The 23,815-nt window shown below is 41.1% G+C and overlaps 1 protein-coding gene across 1 annotated transcript in view; it reads left to right on the plus strand.

The window, feature by feature from the left end:
• LOC144752163 (V-set and immunoglobulin domain-containing protein 4-like) overlaps nt 1-23,815 on the plus strand; it is a 248,192-nt gene that overhangs the window by 31,245 nt on the left and 193,132 nt on the right. The window contains exon 3 of the mRNA XM_078640089.1: nt 14,040-14,327. Coding sequence (XP_078496215.1) covers nt 14,040-14,327 — 288 coding nt within the window. The remainder of the gene's footprint in view (nt 1-14,039; nt 14,328-23,815) is intronic.

The raw sequence follows: 23,815 nt of genomic DNA on the forward strand, positions 1-23,815 counted from the left end.
AAGCCTCCATCCAGGGCTTTTTATTCGAAATCCTATGAAGATATCATCTTCTCTTGATGTACTGCATTGGAATAAAATCTTTTTGATGTAAGTTTATATTCTAATACTATGACATGTCCCCTCAAAAATAGGTATCTCAGGGTGATATATGTGTTTTTTGATGTTTGAAACGAATTAGAAAAGAATAAATGGCTAGCTGTTGATTTCAACGGTTTATGTAGTACTAACGTATACCATTTTTAAATAAATACTGTCTTCCTGAATCAACTTTAGACAACCTGTAGACCATGATTTAAGTACTGTACAATTGGAGTATCTGAATTGTCTATCAGATGACAATGGGTGAACAGATCAGTAACCTATACCAATTCGATTTGTAGTTTCTTTGAAGTTGGAACTATATATGTATATATATTTCTTATTGTATTTTGTATAACGTCTCAATGTTTTTTAAGACTGGTATATAATTAAATGTAAGTTTACATCTGTACATATGGGAATCTGATATATGTCTTTCTTATGAATATTCTTGCAGAGTATCACCTGTAGCTCCTGAGGAAGGCGTTTTCTGCCGAAACGCGCGTCGAGTGTTTTTAAGTCTAATTTTCTCCAGCATTTCAGGCATCAACAATGACTTTAAATGAACTTTGAAATGTATTATGTATATTATGTATATGTTATGTACCTTACTTTTTAATATTTAAATATATTGTGTATTGATTAATGTTTTATTTCTTAGCATATTTTCTGTTTATTGCAATATGTCTATATGAATTTTAATTTACCAATTAAAAACATGTTTTTTACTTAATTCCCCTCTTCTTTGATTGCTCCTTTCAGTATTGGTCTAGGTCAAATTGTTCATTCATCTAGTTGATGGCCTAGGATTTTTTACTCACATGTGTAGTAGTTGTGTTGCAACTTTCATTGGCAGGGTCAATGGGTGACGCACGCAGCAGGGGCCTCCTGAAAAGGGCCCTGGCATTTATTGTTTCACAGATTAAGCACTGCAACTAGCCCAGAGATGCAACTTTCTCTGAAGGCACAGGAGCCACATCCAGTCCACTATCTCTGAGAACAAGTTACAGCATGGAGACCATATCTCCGAATGTATTGTTCAAGAGGAAAGAAATCTGTTCTCTTTATGAGGTGCAGTTTACAAATAAATGACACCTGATTTCTAACAATAAAGTTCTAGATTGCTGAGGGCCCAAACATCAGCGGGGCTCTCACACTCAAAGGTTACACACTCCTTCTCCCCGGCAAAGGATTCCTGCACATGAATATTACAGGGATTAATTCAAATGGCTAAACACTGCTGCCCATCCTCTAATAGAATATATCTACCTGACCATTACGCCCACAAGTCCTCTAATTATACATGGGAGGTGTCTTAGGGTAAAGGTAGGGACGGTACCCATAAATGTCACATTACATGGGATTTTAGGGCTGCATGTATCAAATAATTGTGCATTTGCAAACTGTGCAAATGGGTAACTTGGCTCGTTTGCGAATGTAAAATAGCCTTTCAAAATGTATGAACAGCTTTGTAGCTGCAATTTTAGGTAATCGCTAAAATTGCATCTACAAATAGGGAATTACAATTTGCAATTCCCTTTGCATATGTACCAAGCATTTTCTAAATGCTAAATTCACAAACTAAGAAGGAGCGTACTGATCATACATGTACAAGAAATATAACTGACCATTTCACAATAATTCTTCTCCATAGAGACGTCTTCTCAATTTTTCATTGGTTTCTTTTATTCTTTTTAGAGAGTTTTTCAAAGTTCACAATACAATTTCAACAGCCAACAGCCGACGCGTTTCGTCCCGTGATGGGACGTCCTCAGGGCTGTGAAAAAATATATACAAACAATAATCACAAAATTGTTCTTGTTCGTTCTACAAATATACAAAGAAGTGTCTTTAAATAATCTGATTAATTACAACATGTGTCCTCTCTACTCAGAGCGACATGAGCAAACTGTTGGTTGTGCTTTACAAAGTGGCTATAACCATCAATGCCTGCCTAATGAACAATCTAAACTACCCTAATGGGTTATACACAAATTTTTATCCTGTAAGTCAAGTTAAGTTTCATTGTTCCAATTACTTGCATTTTAAACCAGCTGAACATTTCTGCATCACTCACCTTTTAGAATTGTAATACACCCAATATAAGACCAAATGAGTCAGTATTTCTCCTCTTATTCACGGAGTTTCTGAAGGCGACCCAAAATCTGCAGTAATCCCTGATCAAGAAAACGTTTTTGGATCTGAAGGGAGAAGAAATAACTCTATCAACTAACAGAACCCACTATTTGCAGTATGGGGGTAGGAAATTCTAGTCCCATGTGATTTTTTTTTTTTTAAATCACCATCCATATATTAACCAGAGATACCCCCTAAGGGCAGTTCTTCACTTGTTCATAATTATTTTTACTTGGTCCTCTTTATGTTATCTCAATCAGTCCTATTTTATTATCTGCAAATCCCTGTATCCAGTGTATACTTCTAACTGTATAAAAAAGATAGACAAACCGCCAGATTACTATCATGGCCTCCCTTCCTACTTAAAATTTCCTGCAACCGTATTAAATAACTTACTTCATAGAATGTCCTGCACTCAACCGTAATCAGTTCCAAGAGTTTGCACATCCAAAGTTCCGCCAATATATTTCTACATAAATTCGTCTTCCTGCAACAATCAATAGGCACCCAACATCATTATCAGAAGAAAAGGAGCTTAACTCCTTCCAACCCCCAACACTCAAATTTATCTCCACCCAGACCCCTGTACTATCCTAGTATTCCCTGGGTTTCTCACCTTCTTTTAATATTCCAAAAAATGCACCCTTCTTATCTCTCAGTTCACCATTTTCGTTATCCAAGTGTCCAGGCTATGCATAAAGTGGACTAGACAAAGAAAAAAGATCACTCCATTAACCCACTGGACACCAAATGTATAATCTCCCTTCCTACTATACCTTATGGTTATATCCTCACCTCTTCTATTGTTAGCTCGTTGCCTTCCTCGACATCCTGTCTTCAGCCTGGTTCCATTTCCAATGTTACCTTAAACATGCTGTGCTTACATACCCTTTGAATCGCACGTATTCTGCTAATTAGTTCATATAATGACCGTACATTATCAGCACCTGCTTTTAACCTAAAAATCCTTTTGTGGTCCTCCTCCTGTCTAGTTTCTTCTCTATCGCCAATCTAGTGCCTCGTCCCCTCCTTTACAAGGGTGGCCTGCCAGTCGATGACGTATGTTAGTATCGGGTGGTGTATATCTATCACCGCCCGCTATTGGACCTTAGACTGCATGCAACCCTATCATTGGTTGTAATCCAGCCAATCATATTCCTTCTAAATTGATAGTCTATATACTTACTATTTTGTTTGTGTTCCCTATCGCCAATCTACCCTACGTGTCCTTAGTCCGTTCCGTGAGGCTTCCATTTCCGCATTTGTATAACGGTTAATGCCTTCACCCATTAGCTCTCCGTCCTCCTTTACGAGGGCGGCCGACTTGCCGACACCGTGTGCTGGTATCTAGCAGTATAAATTCATTCTGAACCGCTATTGGACCTTAGACTGGATACGGTCCTATTATTGGTTGTCATCCTAGCCAATCACAATACCTCTTACTTGCCAACCTGTGTTCTAGCTATTTTCTATACTCTTCCGCAAGCTGTCAAAACCATCTATATGAACCAATCATATTAAAAATGTTCAAGTACTCAATCATATGTCTTCTATATTAATGTTTTATGCAATCGTGGATCTACCGATTCTTTGTGAGAAACAACCGTGCTACACCTACTCCAGTCCGCTATTGGGCCTCACACCTATTACGACCCTGTCATAGGTTCGATACCAGCCAATTAAAACACGCCTTTTTTCGTTACCTACTATACTCGCCGAGGAAGGAACATCATCCTACCCCGTGTGGATGGCGACACTATATATCATGAATTAATATATCCACCAATATAAGCGCATCCACACTAACTTATAGTAAAATTAGCCTTTTCCTGTCCTATTTCAATGACTGCATATCTAAAGTATATAGACCAACAATGTGCTTCCTCCATGCCCTAGTAGTACACGCTTGTCCATCACTAATTTGTGACGCAATAGTACAGTGTACAGTAAATTCATCCCTACCATTCTTAACCGCTTCAAAGCGGCGCAAATGTTCGCGCTGTGCTGAGCGTTCTAATGAGCCAACGGGCTCATGACGGAACGATTCCGTCATGAGCACAGGCCAACCGACGCTCATGACGGAACCGTTCCGTCATGAGCATGGAAGGGGTTAATAAGTACACTTCATCATCCACCTATCTATTATGCACAGCACCGTATATCAAGAAACCTTGTACTGAACATCACTGTTTAGATCATTAGAAATGTCTACAAAATGGGCTAATCCAGAAAATAATGTAACTCAGAATCCCTATTAAGCCCTTGTCTTACCAATCTACATTTACAGATCCACCTTGCGTCCAATTGCCTGATTTTAAGCTCCCAATCCCCCCCCCTTACATTTTGGGGCACCTTCTGGATTCCGTGAAACCTGAAATTCTTTTGCATTTTGTGTTCATTTTCAATATGCACCAACAACGGCGATTTAAGATCCCCATTTATTACTGCCCGTCTGTGCTCCTGAATTCTGATTTTCAGCTGTCTCTTGGTGCTCCCAATGTATATTTTCGAACAATCACAAATGATCACATACATTACGCCCATGCTATTGCAATTGATAAGATCATTAATATGAAACTGCTTGTCGTTCCTGTATACAAAGGTCTTCATTCTATTGATCCCAAGTTCACACAGATTACAGGATCCACAAACATAAAAACCTTTCGGTGGGGGAGGCATCCAATTCCTTGTACTGGGGACCTCTGCTGGGATATAATTCCTGGATATTTTGTCCTTGATCGTCTGACATCTCTTATATGTAACCATAGGTTTATCGCCTATCAATCCCACCAGACCTGGACCCCCCTCAATAGGCTCCAGTTTTTATTCAAAGCCTCTCTTATCATGTCTGCTTTGTAGCAATATGTTGTTGTGAAGGATATTTTCCTGCCCCTTTCATTTTTATTTCTCTGAACCAGTGTGGATTCTCTACTAATCTTTGATACTGTTGTCCTTGCTTGTGTAAGTAATTTCCTGGTGTAACCTCTCTGGACTAGCCTCTCTTGTAGATTATCCAGCTCTATTTTACAGTCAATGTCTCGACTACAATTTCGTCTTACCCGGACCATTTCACCAAACGGGATCCCTGAGATCACCGAGGCCGGGTGAAAACTATCTGCCCGCAGTATAGAATTGGTGGCAGTTGTTTTTCTGAATAGTCTACTGACAATATTTTCGCCCTCAACCATTAATGTCACATCTAGAAATTCTATTTGTGACGTACTATAGTTCATAGTTAATTTGACATTGAAATCATTCATATTAAGATAATTCAAATAAGTGTTCAATTCTGTCGACGTTCCTCTCCAACTTATGAGGATATCGTCTATGAACCTGGCCCAAAAAAGGATCCGGTCCGTCCAGTCAGTCGCGTTCCGGCCCCAGGCAGGCTCCCACTCATACCAACCCGTGAAAAGATTGGCATAAGAGGGAGCAAATCTGGATCCAATCGCCGCCCCCCTTATCTGACAATACCATGTATCTTCAAATAGAAAGTAATTGTTTTCCAAAATCAAATTACTCATATCAACCACCATCTGTGAGTGGTGTCTCAGACTGGCACTCCTGCTGCCCAAAAAGTGGATCAATGCTTCCTGTCCCTTATCATTCTGAATACAAGTATACAACCCTACCACATCCATTGTTACCAATATCATTCCATTCTCCCACTTGAAATCCTGAAGTTTGTTGAGGACGTCAGTGGTGTCCCGTACATAGGACGGTAAATTGATCACAAATGGCTACAAAAAACCATCCACAAACTCGGATAAGTGCTCCGTGATGCTCCCTATGCTGGAGACTAGAAATCCTGTCCTGATCTATTTCAGATCAGGGCAGGATTTCTAATGGAGAACTTGAAGTAGTCAATTTGTCAGATAGGGTACTCACTGTGCATGAATTATCTGTTTTGAAAAAGGGATTGTCATATTGCCCCACTAATGAATGTGACTTTGTGGGTTTGGAAATTGATTTATTTAAGTTTACGCGCAATCTGAAATTAAAAAGCTTTTTTTCAATGCTTGATGTGAATGTACAAGAAAAACTACAAAATAAAAAGAATTCAGAAATAACCACGTCCGAGTTAAAAAATATTCATTTACTAATGTCGTTATTTGGTGATTCAGATTTAGATATTGATGATAAAGCTAGTTTGTGCAATATTGATACTGATTACACATGCACAAGTGGTTTAAGGCCCAAATCTAAATTTATTCCACAGGGTAATCAGTTTGCAGCCATAGATATTTATGCACAGAGGACTCTAGAATAATTTAACAAAATAGAAGATAGAGATTATAGAAAATCCCCATATACTAACAACAATCTATCCCACTCAGAGATGGTGGCAATACAAAATCTTAGGAAAGATACCTCTATTGTGATTCGCGAGGCAGGTAAAAGGAGGAAATATTGTGGTGATGAATAAGATCAGTTACATGAATGAGATTAGAGGACAATTAAGTGATCAGGATTGTTATGTAAAAATTAGTTACAACCCCATGAAAGAAGTCTTTAACTTCTTTTCGGAAACGTTGCATACCTGGAAGGAAGAGGGGCTACAGGACAGTAGGGAATATCAATATCTTAAAGTTACTCATCCTATTTCTCCGATTCTATATACACTCCCTAAAATACACAAAAGCAAAGCAAAATCACCTGGCAGACCGATAGTCTCCAGCATAGGGAGCATCACGGAGCACTTATCCGAGTTTGTGGATGGTTTTTTGAAGCCATTGGTGATCAATTTACCATCCTATGTACGGGACACCACTGACGTCCTCAACAAACTTCAGGATTTCAAGTGGGAGAATGGAATGATATTGGTAACAATGGATGTGGTAGGGTTGTATACTTGTATTAAGAATGATCAGGGACAGGAAGCATTGATCCACTTTTTGGGCAGCAGAAGTGCCAGTCTGAGACACCACTCACAGATGCTGGTTGATATGAGTAATTTGATTTTGGAGAACAATTACTTTCTATTTGAAGATACATGGTATCGTCAGATAAGGGGGGACGGCGATGGGATCCAGGTTTGCTCCCTCTTATGCCAATCTTTTCACATGTTGGTATGAGAGGGAGCATGCCTGGGGCTGGAACGCGACTGACTGGACGGACCTGATCCTTTTTTGGGCCAAGTTCATAGACAATATCCTCATAATTTGGAGAGGAACATCGACAGAATTGAACACTTATTTGAATTATCTTAATATGAATGATTTCAATGTGAAATTAACTATGAACTAGGCAGGCTCCCACTCATACCAACCCGTGAAAAGATTGGCATAAGAGGGAGCAAACCTGGATCCAATCGCCGCCCCCCTTATCTGACGATACCATGTATCTTCAAATAGAAAGTAATTGTTTTCCAAAATCAAATTACTCATATCAACCACCATCTGTGAGTGGTGTCTCAGACTGGCACTTCTGCTGCCCAAAAAGTGGATCAATGCTTCCTGTCCCTTATCATTCTGAATACAAGTATACAACCCTACCACATCCATTGTTACCAATATCATTCCATTCTCCCACTTGAAATCCTGAAGTTTGTTGAGGACGTCAGTGGTGTCCCGTACATAGGACGGTAAATTGATCACAAATGGCTAAAAAAAAACATCCACAAACTCGGATAAGTGCTCCGTGATGCTCCCTATGCTGGAGACTAGAAATCCTGTCCTGATCTATTTCAGATCAGGACAGGATTTCTAATGGAGAACTTGAAGTAGTCAATTTGTCAGATAGGGTACTCACTGTGCATGAATTATCTGTTTTGAAAAAGGGATTGTCATATTGCCCCACTAATGAATGTGACTTTGTGGGTTTGGAAATTGATTTATTTAAGTTTACGCGCAATCTGAAATGAAAAAGCTTTTTTTCAATGCTTGATGTGAATGTACAAGAAAAACTACAAAATAAAAAGAATTCAGAAATAACCACGTCCGAGTTAAAAAATATTCATTTACTAATGTCGTTATCTGGTGATTCAGATTTCGATATTGATGATATAGCTAGTTTGTGCAATATTGATACTGATTACACATGCACAAGTGGTTTGAGGACCAAATCTAAATTTATTCCACAGGGTAATCAGTTTGCAGCCATAGATATTTATGCACAGAGGACTCTAGAAGAATTTAACAAAATAGAAGATAGAGATTATAGAAAATCCCCATATACTAACAACAATCTATCCCACTCAGAGATGGTGGCAATACAAAATCTTAGGAAAGATACCTCTATTGTGATTCGCGAGGCGGATAAAGGAGGAAATATTGTGGTGATGAATAAGATCAGTTACATGAATGAGATTAGAGGACAATTAAGTGATCAGGATTGTTATGTAAAAATTAGTTACAATCCCATGAAAGAAGTCTCCAACTTCTTTTCGGAAACGTTGTATACCTGGAAGGAAGAGGGGCTACAGGACAGTAGGGAATATCAATATCTTAAAGTTACTCATCCTATTTCTCCGATTCTATATACAATCCCTAAAATACACAAAAGCAAAACAAATCCACCTGCCAGACCGATAGTCTCCAGCATAGGGAGCATCACGGAGCACTTATCCGAGTTTGTGGATGGTTTTTTGAAGCCATTGGTGATCAATTTACCATCCTATGTACGGGACACCACTGACGTCCTCAACAAACTTCAGGATTTCAAGTGGGAGAATGGAATGATATTGGTAACAATGGATGTGGTAGGGTTGTATAATTGTATTAAGAATGATCAGGGACAGGAAGCATTGATCCACTTTTTGGGCAGCAGAAGTGCCAGTCTGAGACACCACTCACAGATGCTGGTTGATATGAGTAATTTGATTTTGGAGAACAATTACTTTCTATTTGAAGATACATGGTATCGTCAGATAAGGGGGGGCGGCGATGGGATCCAGGTTTGCTCCCTCTTATGCCAATCTTTTCACGGGTTGGTAGGAGAGGGAGCATGCCTGGGGCCGGAACGCGACTGACTGGACGGACCTGAACCTTTTTTGGGCCAGGTTCATAGACGATATCCTCATAATTTGGAGAGGAACATCGACAGAATTGAACACTTATTTGAATTATCTTCATATGAATGATTTCAATGTCAAATTAACTATGACCTACAGTACGTCACAAATAAAATTTCTAGATGTGACATTAATGGTTGAGGGTGAAAATATTGTCAGTAGACTATTCAGAAAAACAACTGCCACCAATTCTATACTGCGGGCAGATAGTTTTCACCCGGCCGCGGTGATCTCAGGGATCCCATTTGAAGAAATGGTCCGGGTAAGACGAAATTGTAGTCAAGACATTGACTGTAAAATGGAGCTGGATAATATACAAGAGAGGCTGGTCCAGAGAGGTTACACCAGGAAATTACTTACACAAGCAAGGACAAGAGTCTCAAAGATTAGTAAAGAATCCACACTGGTTCAGAGAAATAAAAATAAAAGGGACTGGAAAATATCCTTCACAACAACATATTGCTACAAAGCGGACATGATAAGAGAGGCTTTGAATAAAAACTTGAGCCTATTGAGGGGGGTCCCAGGTCTGGTGGGATTGATAGGCGATAAACCTATGGTTACATATAAGAGATGTCAGACGATCAAGGACAAAATATCCAGGAATTATATCCCAGCAGAGGTCCCCAGTACAAGGAATTGGATGCCTCCCCCACCGAAAGGTTTTTATGTTTGTGGATCCTGTAATGTGTGTGAACTTGGGATCAACAGAATGAAGACCTTTGTATACAGGAACGACAAGCAGTTTCAGATGAATGATTTTATCAATTGCAATAGCATGGGCGTTACATATGTGATCATTTGTGATTGTTCGAAAATATACATTGGGAGCACCAAGAGACAGTTGAAAATCAGAATTCAGGAGCACAGACGGGCAGTAATAAATGGGGATCTTAAATCGCCTTTGTTGGTGCATATGGAAAATGAACACAAAATGCAAAAGAATTTCAGGTTTCACGGAATCCAGAAGGTGCCCCAAAATGTAAGGGGGGAGGGATTGGGAGCTTAAAATCAGGCAATTGGAAGCAAGGTGGATCAGTAAAGTTAGATTGGTAAGACAAGGGCTTAATAGGGATTCTGAGTTACATTATTTTCTGGATTAGCCCATATTTGAGACATTTCTAATGATCTAAACAGTGATGTTCAGTACAAGGTTTCTTGATATACGGTGCTGTGCATAATTGATAGGTGGATGATGAAGTGTACTTATTAAGAATGGTAGGGATGAATTTACTGTTCACTGTACTATTGCGTCACAAATTAGTGATGGACAAGCATGTCCTACTAGGGCATGGAGGATGCACATTGTTGGTCTATATACTTTAGATATGCAGTCATTGAAATAGGACAGGAAAAGGCTAATTTTACTATAAGTTAGTGTGGATACGCTTATATTGGTGGATATATTAATTCATGATATATAGTGACACCATCCACACAGGGTAGGATGAAGTTCCTTCCTCGGCGAGTATAGTAGGTAACGAAAAAAGGCGTGTTTTAATTGGCTGGTATCGAACCTATGACAGGGTCTTATTCGGCGTGAGGCCCAATAGCAGACTGGAGTAGGTGTAGTACGGTTGTTTCTCACGAAGAATCGGTAGATCCACGATTGCATAAAATATCAATATAGAAGACATATGATTGAGTACTTGAACATTTTTAATATGATTGGTTCAGATAGATGGTTTCGACAGCTTGCGGAGGAGTATAGAAAATAGCAAGCACACAGGTTGGCAAGTAAGAGGTATTGTAATTGGCTAGGATGACAACCAATAATAGGACCGTATCCAGTCTAAGGCCAGAATGGATTTATACTGCTAGATACCAGCACACGGTATCGGCAAGTCGGCCGCCCTCGTAAAGGAGGACAGAGAGCTAATGGGTGAAGGCATTAACCGTTATACAAATGCGGAAGTGGAAGCCCCACGGAACGGACTAAGGACATGCAGGGTAGATTGGCGATAGGGAACACAAACAAAATAGTAACTATATAGACTATCAAGTTAGAAGGAATATGATTGGCTGGATTACAACCAATGATAGGGTTGCATCCAGTCTAAGATCCAATAGCGGGCGGTGATAGATATACACCACCCGATACTAACATACGTCATGGACTGGCAGGCCACCCTCGTAAAGGAGGGGACGAGGCACTAGATTGGCGATAGAGAAGAAACGAGACAGGGAACTTTAGGTTAAAAGCAGGTGCTGGCAATATGCGGTCATTATATGAACTAATTATCAGATTACGTGTGATTCAAAGGGTATATAAGCACAGCATGTTTAAGGTAACATTGGAAATGGAACAAGGCTGAAGACAGGATGCCGAGGAAGGCGACGAGCTAACAATAGAAGAGGTGAGGATATAACCATAAGGTATAGTAGGAAGGGAGATTATAAATTTGGTGTCCAGTGGGTTAATGGAGTGATCTTTTTTCCTTGTCTAGTCCACTTTATGCATAGCCTGGAAACTTGGATAACGAAAATGGTGAACTGAGAGATAAGAAGGGTGCATTTTTTGGAATATTAAAAGGTGAGAAACCCAGGGAATACTGGGATAGTACAGGGGCCTGGGTGGAGATAAATTTGAGTGTTGTGGGTTGGAAGGAGTTAAGCTCCTTTTCTTCTGATAATGATGTTGATTGCCTATTGATTGTTGCAGGAAGACGAATTTATGTAGGAATATATTGGCGGAACTTTGGATGTGCAAACTCTTGGAACTGAGTACGGTTGAGTGCAGGACATTCTATGAAGTAAGTTATTTAATACGGTTGCAGGAAATTTTAAGTAGGAAGGGAGGCCATGATAGTAATCTTGCGATTTGTCTATCTTTTTTATACAGTTATCAGTATACACTGGATACAGGGATTTGCAGATAATAAAAGAGGACTGATTGAGATAACATAAAGAGGACCAGGTAAAAATGATTATGAACAAGTGAAGAACTGCCCTTATAGGGTATCCCCTGGTTAATATATGGAGGGTGATTTTTTTTTTTAAATCACATGGGACTACATTTCCTTCCCCCATTCTGCAAATAGTGGGTTCTGTAAGTTGATAGTTATTTCTTCTCCCTTCAGATCCAAAAACTTTTTCTTGATCGGGGATTACTGCAGATTTTGGGTCGCCTTCAGAAACTCCGTGAATAAGAGGAGAAATACTGACTCATCAGGTCCTATATTGGGTGTATTACAATTCTAAAAGGTGAGCGATGCAGAAATGTTCAGCTTGTTTAAAATGCAAATAATTGGAACAATGAAACTTAACTTGACTTACAGGATACAAATTTGTGTATAACCCATTAGGGTAGTTTAGATTGTTCATTAGGCAGGTGGTGATGATTATAGCCACTTTGTAAAGCACAACGTACAGTTTGCTCATGTTGCTATGAGTAGAGAGGACACATGCTGTAATTAATCAGTTTATTTAAAGACACATCTTTGTATATTTGTGGAACGAACAAGAACAATTTTGTGATTATTGTTTGTATATATTTTTTCACAGCCCTGAGGACGTCCCATCACGGGACGAAACGCGTCGGCTGTTGGCTGTTGAAATTGTATTGTGAACTTTGAAAAACTCTCTAAAAAGAATAAAAGAAAACAATGAAAAATTGAGAAGACATCTCTATGGAGAAGAATTATTGTGAAATTTTCAGTTATATTTCTTGTGAATGTATGATCAGTACGCTCCTTCCTAGTTTGTGAATTTAACTTGTGTGTGGGGAGGTTGGCGGTACCTCTGAAGGGAGTTGAGCGTAATCAACAGATATTTTGGCAGACTGCCTGTTTAGTGTGACCAATCAAGTAACCCCATTATCGCCAGATTCTTGTTAGGCATTTTCTAAATGCTAACTGTGCATTTAGAAAATGCTATTAACATCTAATCCAAGTCTATGGTAACCATATTTACATTTTTTTAAATGAATTCCTCAAAGTGCTATGTAGCGCACACATGCCCATAGAGCATGTGTGCGCTTCACAAGTGCACTTTTCTTTTGGGGGGGAGGGGGCCCTTGGTATTGCATTACCTACTTTGTGATTACCAATTAGGTAATCGCAAATTAGGTAATGCAAACCTAATTGCACCTATGGGCCTTTAGTAATATTACCTAATAGCGATTGCAAATCTATAGGAATCACTATTAGGTAATGGCTATTTCTAACACACTATTTTGCATTCCTTAAATAGCGATTACCTAAAATTCGCTATTTAAGGAATGCAAAATGGATTTTGATGTATGTGGCCTCTGGTTGCTAAATCACACCAACCATAACATTTGTTACCTTCAGTGTTGTAACATGCATAAAATATTCAGTGACACTCAGCCAATTTGCTGTGAATGACTGCAGAAACAAAGTAGTTGTGGTTGATCAACTCATGGGCTCATAAAAGCAGGAGTTGACTTAGATAAAATGGTGAAGCAAAGTTGGTCACTTTCATTAAAGAGGATTAAGTGTGATGGGAATATGTTGCAGGCAGCTAAGCCAAACCATTAAGACAGATACAAAGTGAACTATCTAAGCACTGTAGCAACGAAGCATAGGAGGTCTGCCTTAGTGCCATGCTGCCTGCAGAGCCCTGCTCAGTGGTCCCATTTCTGAGCAGCTAGGCCCAACTTCAAAATCAACACTCAGGATATCCAGTCCCAGTACGACAGAGTGGAGTTGTGAGGGGTGGAGTGGGGATGAGGGAGAAGGTAGAGTGGCTGAGCAGCCGAAGCGGGTGAATTTGAGGATAGAGATGCTGCTACTTATGTCCCATAAAATGAAATCTAGTTTCTACTTTAACTCCATTGATCTTTCCTGTCTAGTTGCAGTGACTAAGCCTTTGATCCAGCCTGAAGGACACTTTCTTGAAGTTTCTGAAGGAGCCACAGTGAACCTCACATGCTCTGCGGAAGGCTCACCTCCGATTACTTATAGATGGTACAAGAGGGACCAGGCACCTGGAAGTCACAGAGTCTTTGAGTCAGGAGGTGCTTTGTTGCTTATCGAGAACTTTCAAACATCTCATTCTGGGATCTACTATTGCGAAGCGGAGAACCGAATTCCTGCGAAGACAAGGCAGCAAAGTGATGAACTGCATCTAAGCGTCACAGGTGAGACATTTAATAAGATATAGGCATTTTAAATGTATAGAATTACATACCAAAAGTGTTTATATGTGCCAGCGTAGCAGACTCTCTATAGAAATGAGACCATGTTTAAATCAGTTAGGTACTTTTTTTCAGAACGATAATGTTTAAAAACATTAAATCACTTGCAACTAGCAAGATGCGCTTAATCTTGGAGTATGGAATGGTGCTACTTGATAGTCACAAGATGGCTGACACCCTGAGACATGTTTACGTACTTGAATATTCTACAAGGGACATTTGTGGGGATCATAGAGTTCTTCTGCAAGGAAAAGAGATGTCAGGGTAGAGGTCACTCATTGGTTGAGTGCTAACCACTCAGAATTTGGTGAAAACAGGCAGGAGGGGGGAGTATTCTGGTTATATAAATGTGCTTTTAGTTATCTAGAACCCGTTGTGCCAAATAAGGGAACAACAGTGCAAGAAGATGAAGTGATCTAGCAAGAATCACATAGGTTTTACTAAAATGCAATACTCAAACATGAAGAGTAAGACTTTTTCCGTATTTACAGGCACAGCACACAGATCCAATATAATGGTCGTAGTTTCTGCAGAAACTTTCTAAGCCTGAGTCGATTAGCAATGATCTATATAATGTTTCCTTCTTTAAAATGAAACACCACACCTCAGGTTTACAAGTAACACTATTGAAGATCACACCATGGCAGATAAGAAATGTTAAACAATGACATCAGGTCCTCGAGCGGCACTGAATGTTGAATGTTTCTGAAATCTACCATTTTCTCCCTCTTCCCCCTCCCCCCCACACTCACCCTCCCTCCCCCGAGGACCCATCCTCTCTTGTTGACACATATGCATCCTTTCACCTTCATACTTGGCACCAGATGACATACTATCACATTGCAACCCATCATCCTCTGGAACATGCAAACCTCTGTCACCCTCGATGCCAGACCTGTTTGTACCATCCGTAAGGATCTCCTGACCATACTTGCATCTCCTAGACTTAACATCCCACTCATTGTCCTGCACTCTACTAATCTTTTTCCTTTTGTTGCTACACTTGGTCGCTCGTCTCATATTTCAGTCAAGTCCATCTTGGGTAATAATGCTGGGGGCATTCACTTTCACTACCCTTGTGGGCCGACCAAAACACAAATTGCATATTTTAACAAATCCAGGTCAGCGATATCAAACCAAGTCTCATCATGCAATCAATAACAAACATAGTTCTAATTCTCCTTGGACCTACGTTGCTTTGCAGCTACTTGTTCTGCCACACTATGACTGCGGGTGTCTTTATTGTTCACAGACTTCTTAACGCACCAAGGGTGCAACCTAGAAGCAGGTTCCCTCCTTTTAACAACATGAATAGAGACTCTCTGTGGTACTGTGGGGTGTAATTCTATAGAACCACACTTTTTCTTAAAGAGAAATTCTCCCTGAACAAGTCATTTGAAAAAGTCCATTTGATATCCTCTTTAATGACCCTATTAAAAAATTCTATTTGCACATTGTGGACAATGACAACTTAAGAATCAGGCAAGATATATATTTGGAGCTCTTATTTGCAAGTCTTTTAATTTATTACCCTTTTGCAGCTCAGTCAGTCCTTCGTGATATCAAAAAATATTGAATTATATGTTATACCTTGAAATAGGTGTACATGGAAAAACAACCGAAAGCTCATGCTACTGGAATCCGCTAGGCTGATGATACCAAAAAAGCTTGAACAAAGGTTAATATAGACATAAATTTTTTTTAACATTTATTTTTTATTTTGACCGCAAACAACATTTTATGTGGAATCCTGTGACTAAGCAGCATGCTTCTGTAATTGCAGCTCTGATCTGAGGACTGTCCCTATTCTGTCGGTTAAAATCTGATAGTTTTTTCTTTCGCTGCTTCGCCCCTTTTCTCCTCTTTATTAGTGCACACTTTTCTGGCTGCAGTCACCGGTAACCCTGCTGAGTAAGAGCAGTGGGACAGGGCATGATACTGGAGAAGGCTGAGACAAAAAGAGAATAGTATAGCAAGAGACATAGTAGAGGGGGAAGGCAATAGAGATCGCGATGATGTAGAAAGATATGTGAGGTAGAAAAAGAAGTAAAGGGGCGTGGCTACGGCGCCGAAGAAGATGGCCGTGGATCTCGCGAGCTCCGTCGAGGGGTGACGGAACAGGAGCTGCTCCGGGTCTGTATCTTGCCATTTGACCCTCGAAACTGCGGGTAACATCGGCGGACGATTTCCGACATCGGGAAATGTTCTTTTAGAGCTGGAGGGTGTGCCGCCTCTCACAGAACATTTCTTCATTATCTGGTGGAGCGCGTCTGAAGCGCATCCGCCATTTTGGATTTTGCCGCTACGCATTTGGTAAAATGCTTTGTTTCTTTTCAGACAATTTTAGCAACGGTAGGAACTTTTTGGGAGGGCGCTTTTGAGCATTCCATCTTTATTGCTCTCCCACAGCCCTTCCAATCTGCTGTAAGACGCCAGCAAGTGGGAATGTTTGGCTAATTGCATCTCAGCCGCCATTTTGAGGTTTCTGTGTTTCTTTTTTGCCTGCTTATGCCTTTCCTCAGCCAGCATTTGTTTCTTCTACCTGCCATGCCTGTCTTTTGACTGAATATTTCCTTGGATGAACCTATACTCCTTACAGCTTTGTCCTGGCTGATATCTGCACGCATTATTTGCCTGGTGTCCATGCCATATTTCGTGTGTACATGCTACTTCAGAGGAAATATCATATTTGATTTTTGAGGATTTCTGTCAGCCCCAATCTTCACGCTGCTTTCCTTACTTTCCATTACCAGTCTACAGTCAGCGACTCTCTTATGTATACTGAAGTGCTACGCTCTTTAGCATCTACTCACACTTAATATGGCGTCTGTGCGCACTAATCGTAACGCCGCCCAAAATCGTACTGCGACTAACCCACCTATGGAAGATGCTAATTCTTTCAGTGTTCTGTAGGAACCCATAGATGACGCATCAACTGAGTCGCAGAATACAAAATGCGCTTCTTCTCCTTCTTCTCGTAGTACCTCAAAAACTCCCGCCAATGCACCTTCTTCATCTAATCCCTCGTCAGGGAAACGAATCAAAACAAATCCTCCTTCTCCTACCAACTCAGCTCCCTCTATCTCTATGGAACTTTTATTGGAGGAAATTCGCGCCCTTAAAGCTCACATGACTAAAACTATTTATTTTATTTATTTATTTTTACCATTTGTTAAGCGCACTGTTACCGGGCAGTGTCCTGGCGCTGAAACGATACATTTTCTCCGGGAGGCAAAGGAATCACTAGAGGTTAAAAAGCCATGTTTTAAAATTTTTCCTGAAGGTCATAAGGTCATTACTTTGTTTTAGGGAGAGGGGCATTTCATTCCAAATGCTGGATGCTCCATGGAAGAAACTGCGTCCTCCCCATCGGGCTTTCCTAATACGGTTAGTCATAACCAGGCTTTTATTAGCAGATCATAGTTGTCGTCCTGGTTTGTACAGTTGGAGGTGTTCTTGAAGGAAGGATGGACCTATTCCATTTACTGCCTTGAATACTATACAGAGAGCTTTAAACATGATACGTTTCCGTATTGGAAGCCAGTGTAGATTTTTTAGTTCCTGAGTGACCGATGCAAACTTAGGTAGACCAGTAATCAGTCGGGCAGCAGCATTTTGTAGCGTTTGCATTTTGTTCAAGACTCCCTGCTGGGCCTTCAGATACATGCTATTGCAGTAGTCAAGGCGGGACAGCACAAGTGCTGTCACCACCGTTTTCCTGCTGTCACTGGAAAGAAAAGGAAGAATTTTCCTAATGGTTTTTATTATCCAGTGAATGGAGGATGATAAGGCATTAGCTTGTGATTTGAAAGAGAGTTGGGTGTCAATAATCACCCCCAGGTTTTTTACTGTAGTGGCTGGGATGGGTGGGGCTCCCATTTCATGAGGCCACCAATTAGGGGTCCAGAGATTGGTCACATTTCCAAAAAGAAGAATCTCTGTTCTTGAGGAGTTCAATTTGAGGCAGTTCCTAGCCATCCATGAACTTACTGCAGTCATGCAGTCCTGGAATCTAGCCGCAATTCCTTCCTCTCGCCCCGGGAGCAGAGATACCACAATTTGAGTATCATCTGCATAAGATGTTAATTCGAAGCCAAAAGAACGAATCACCGGGGCGAGGGAGGTGACATAAACATTAAATAGGGTAGGACTTAGGGAGGAGCCCTGAGGAACCCCTCCTGGGAGGGTAAAAGGGCTAGATTCAAAATCTCCCATGGCCACCACCTGGATCCTGTCTGATAGAAAGGATTTCAGCATGGTCAGTGCGACTCCTCGGATTCCGCAGCCCTCAAGACGGTCCAACAGAATGTTATGGTGGACCGTATCGAAGGCCGCGGACAGGTCCAGGAGCACCAGGACCGCCCGTCCTCCAGCATCCATTGCTTTCCTGATTTCCTCAGTGGACTTAATGAGGGCGGTCTCGGTGCTGTGACCTTCCCTAAACCCATGTTGAGCAGAGTCCAGACAACCAGAAGATCGGAGGAAGTCACAGAGCTGAGCATTCATGACCCTTTCAATAAGCTTAGCCGGTAGTGGAAGTCTAGATATGGGTCGATAGCTACTAGGGTCAGAGATGTCTAAATTAGATTTTTTAAGCAGAGGAGCTATTGAGACTTGTTTCCAGCATAGTGGATATACTCCCTCTTTGAACATTTTATTGAATAAATCTGCTAGCAAGGCGGATATAGGGGCGGCTGCCAGTTGAGCCACTGAGACTGGGCAGGGATCCCGGGGGGAGCCAGATTTGGTTCTCAGTAGTAGCTTTTTTATTACTTCTACTGTTACTGGCCGAAACTCCCCAAGTTCCAAACTTTGTGGGTTTGTTTGCGTGGTCTTATGTGATCCCTCGGTAAGAGTGAGCCCCACATGAGGTTCAAGGGCTGTGAAGATTTGCTCCACTTTATTTAGGAAGAACTTGGCGAGAATCTCGCAGAGCTCCAGACTGGGAGGGATAGTGACTGAATTTGGAGTGGACAAAGTGGTCACAGTCTGAAAAAGTTCTTTGGAGGAGTTCTTAGCTCCCTCAATTCTGGCAGAGAAATATACACTTTTTGCTTTTTTGATCATTTCTTTATATATCTTTTGGCTTGTTTTGAGTTTTTGTTTATCTGCCTGTGAATATTCAGTGCGCCATTGGCGTTCGAGTTTTTTACAAGACACCTTGTAGTCTCTTAATTCCAAGGTGAACCAAGGAGCTGATGGTACTATGCGTGTCGGGCGAGATAGTTTGGGCTTGACTAGAGATGTGCATGCATCATTTATCCAGTTAGTGTATCTTTCAGCAGCCTCATTTACATCTGCCGATGGGGTAAAGGTAGAGGCTACAAGACAGTCCTCCAATGCTTTCCCATCCAATTCCTTCCATGGCATGTAGAGCTTGGCAGGTTTCCTATCCTTCCTTGCTCTAACTGACTCAGGCGGTTGAATTTTAAAGAGGACCACTGAGTGATCTGTCCAGGCTAAAGGCTCCGCGTGGCTGAACTGAAGGTCAGGGTTATTTGTGAAGATACCGTCTAGCGTATGTCCCTTTACATGTGCGGTACCCCTTACCATCTGAGTTAGTCCTGCCGTCAGCATGGTGTCTACCAAAATTGCCGTCTGAGGGTCTGAATTTTCCTCTAAGTGAAAGTTAAAATCACCAAGCATAGTGAATGATTTGGCACAAAGGGCTTCTTCCAAGTAAGTACCGATTTCGTCGAGAAATTGGGCTTTGGGACCGGGTGGTCTGTATAAGAGGCAACCTTGGAATGTATAGTGGTTAGAAATGGTAAGTTTAAATCCTAATACCTCCGTTGACTGGCAGGTCACTGTCTGAAAGGTGCCTTGGATCGAGGCGTGGTAGATAATGGCTATCCCGCCTCCCCTTTGACCGGGTCTGTCCTGGACCCGACAACAGTAACCTGTTGGAGTGGCAATAACTAAGTCTGGTCCTGAAGCCGCATCAGTCCAGGTCTCAGTGATAAATACGATTTTAGCATTTCTTTCTAAGATCAGATCAGCACATTCAGAACTGTGTTTAACCAGTGATCTGGCATTAATGAGAAGGCAATTAATTGTGTTTTCTTCTCTATCGTTATTTATCTGGTGGGGGCTACTTAGATCCTTAATAGGTGTCCATAAAATAGCAGGTAGGCGAGCATGACATGTTGAACATACCTTGGGCGTATCAGGCATCTTTTTGCCCGGAAATATGCATCTGCATTCTACTCCTCCCGTTTGGTTCCAGCTCATAAGATGATTGCGGCTATATATCCTCCTGGGGTGGTGATTGGGACAAAAATGGCCAGGGGTTATGGCGCTTGGCGCTGAGCTGTCGCTGACGGGCGCAGACGGGCTTGCCTTTGGCGCGCCTTCGGCGCGCAAACGGCGCGCCCGCTGCGCTCGTCCGCTGCGCGTCCTGTAGTAGCACATTGATATGGGGATCTGGGAGGGCGGGAGGGGGCGTGGCCTGTGAGTGGGCGTGGCCAGTGCCTGTGCGAGGCGATCGAAGCCGAGTTGAAGTGGGTCACGTGACAGCGATAGCTCTGCTGCACGGCCCCTGATTGTGCAAATTGGCAAGGTTAAAAGCAAGGTACAATTACAAGTTTTAAAAACACAAAGAGCAACTTCTCCCGGCTTTCCGCCTCAGCAGATGATCGTCTAAGCAGAGCGCTCGTAGTCAGCGCTTTAAAAGACTGAAAGGGCGGGAGGGCGGGAGGGGGCGTGGCCTGTGAGTGGGCATGGCCAGCAGCCTGTGCGAGGCGATCGAGGCCGAGTTGAAGTGGGTCCCCTGATTGTGCAAATTGGCAAGATTAAAAGCAAGGTACAATTACAAGTTTTAAAAACACAAAGAGCAACTTCTCCCGGCTTTCCGCCTCAGGAGATGACCGTCTAAGCAGAGCGCTCGTAGTCAGCGCTTTAAAAGACTGAAAGGGCGGGAGGCAGGAGGGGCGTGGCCTGTGAGTGGGCGTGGCCAGCAGCCTGTGCGAGGCGATCGAAGCCGAGTTGAAGTTGGTCACGTGACAGGGATAGCTCCGCTGCACGGCCCCTGATTGTGCAAATTGGCAAGGTTAAAAGCAAGGTACAATTACAAGTTTTAAAAACACAAAGAGCAACTTCTCCCGGCTTTCCGCCTCAGGAGATTATCCTGAAAATAATTCTCGTCTTCAAAGCCTTGAAGTCAATTAGTCTCCCACTGAAAAACGGGTGGAAAATCTTGAAAGACAGTTTGCTTCAGCTCAACCAATTATCGACCAAGTACCCTATGTTCATAAAGTAATTGCCAACCTTAAGCAGCAAATTGAGAATTTAGAAATCAGGAACAGACGCAATAATCTACGCATTTACGGACTTGTGGAAGGTCTTGAGGAATCCAATCCCATTTCATTTTTCCAATCCTATTTACCTACACTTCTTGGTCTTCCAACTTCTCCCTCTTTAAATATTCAACGGGCTCATCGACTAGGACCATCATCTCGCCCGTCTGTCTCATCATCTTCTTCAATAAAACCTAGAGGCGTTATTTTATATTTTTGGGAATATACGGATCTCCTTAAAGTTCTCCATGCTGCCAAACAGAAAGGAAAGATCGTTTGAAATGGTTCTAATCTCTTCTTTGCTCAAGATTACGCCAAAGCCACTTCAGATCGTCGCAAACAATTCATAGAGATGAGACCTGCCCTTCGCTCTTTAAATGCTTGTTACGGCCTTTTTCATCCATGCCTCTTCAAAGTGACTTATACTACCGAACGACGAACTACGAGGACCCGGCGTTGCTTCAACAATTCTCTTGCAGAGCTGATTCAATGGACATGCCTCATTCTTGATTCCTGGATGACTTGGCTTTATGTATTGTATTGATGTGATGTCCTATTACGATGGTTGCTTATTACCTCATTCTCCCTAATGTATATTGTAATATGTGCTTTGTTTTGTTGTGATTTTAGTGGTTCCAATCATTTCCTTTTGATTTTCCTTTTAGATGCGGTTTCGTGGACCCTTGTTTTATGTGTCCTCTCTGTTCAACCTGGAAGCATGTTTCCCTCTGCCGCATCCTTGTGGAGTCCCCGGTTCGATGTGCTGCCTTCCTTATGTGGTTCCACCACCCCCAGTCTTCTTGTTGGTTTGTGGTGTATTTTTACGACATATTTTTTCATTATCAATTGATGGTTTTGTTTTGTCTTCTCGTTTTTTATTTTTTCTCTCCTCAGTTTTTTCCTTTCTCGACTTTTCTCTTCCTTCTTCTTTTTATCTACTTCTATGTCTTCTACAGTACTTTTCTTTTCATTTCTTCATTCCTCTTTTTATCTCTGGATCTTTCCTGTAACTATTTCTTCCTTGTTTTTCTTCTACTAACAATTGGAAATTTACAGTTTTTTTTATTTTTTGCATAAGGATTGTTTATGCTTTATTAGATAGATACTATTGTATTGCTTTTATGCAGTTTGTTCATGTTTACTTTAGTCATATTTGCTTAGAGTAGTAACTTGAAATGTTAAAGGAGTTAACAATCCTATCAAACGACAACGTGTATTAACTCATTTAGCTAGATTGAATACGGATATCGCTTTGGTTCAAGAGACACACTTATCAGAACTTGAAGCAGCTAAATTACAGAGTTGCGTTGGTCATGTTTTTTCTTCCCCAGCTCTGGGAAAGAAAAATGGCACATCTATATTATGTCATAAAAACACCAACTTTCAGTAGTACATCAGGAACATGACCTTGAGGGTCTTTGGGTTATGGTTAAACTGCATATTGATCGAATACCTTTAATATTGTTTAACGTTTATGCAACTGTAACAGTTGATAATATTTTTTGGACCCAGATTGCTGATAAGCTTCTTCTCCTCAAGGAGGATTATGTTATTTTTGGAGGCGACTGTAATCAAATTCTCGATCCTCCTTTAGATAGACGCTCCTCTATTAAATTCCCTATCTCCAAGATGCATTCGCCATTTTCCTCTGCCATACGCCGTAAGGTTTTAATTGATACCTGGAGACTTAGCATTCCTGATCTACAGGAATACACTTTCTATTCTCCCTTCACAACTCACAATCCAGAATAGATTATCTTTTCTCTAGTAAACCCCTATCTCAATTTATTTCCCATGCTGAAATTGTCTCCATCCTAATTTCGGATCATGCTCCTGTTTGTGTAGACTTTGATTTGTTGCCTTTTTCCCCTCATGTAGGTAGATGGCGTTTTAATAATTCATTACTGTCGGATCCTACTTTCACAGGCCAATTCACTTCTTTTGCTACTGAGTTCTTTTCCATTAATTCTACTCTAGATTAATCTCCGGTAATGGTATGGGATTCATTTAAAGCAGCTGCGAGCAGTTTTATCATAAGTTTTGTATTGCGGAAAAATACATTTTTTGAAACTGAAAGTGCTCAGTTGTTAGCTAAGATTAAACGACTTGAATATTGTTATTACCGATCTAACTCTG

Source organism: Lissotriton helveticus, chromosome 4_2 (assembly GCF_964261635.1).
Source record: "Lissotriton helveticus chromosome 4_2, aLisHel1.1, whole genome shotgun sequence".
Classification (NCBI taxonomy): Eukaryota; Metazoa; Chordata; class Amphibia; order Caudata; family Salamandridae; genus Lissotriton; species Lissotriton helveticus.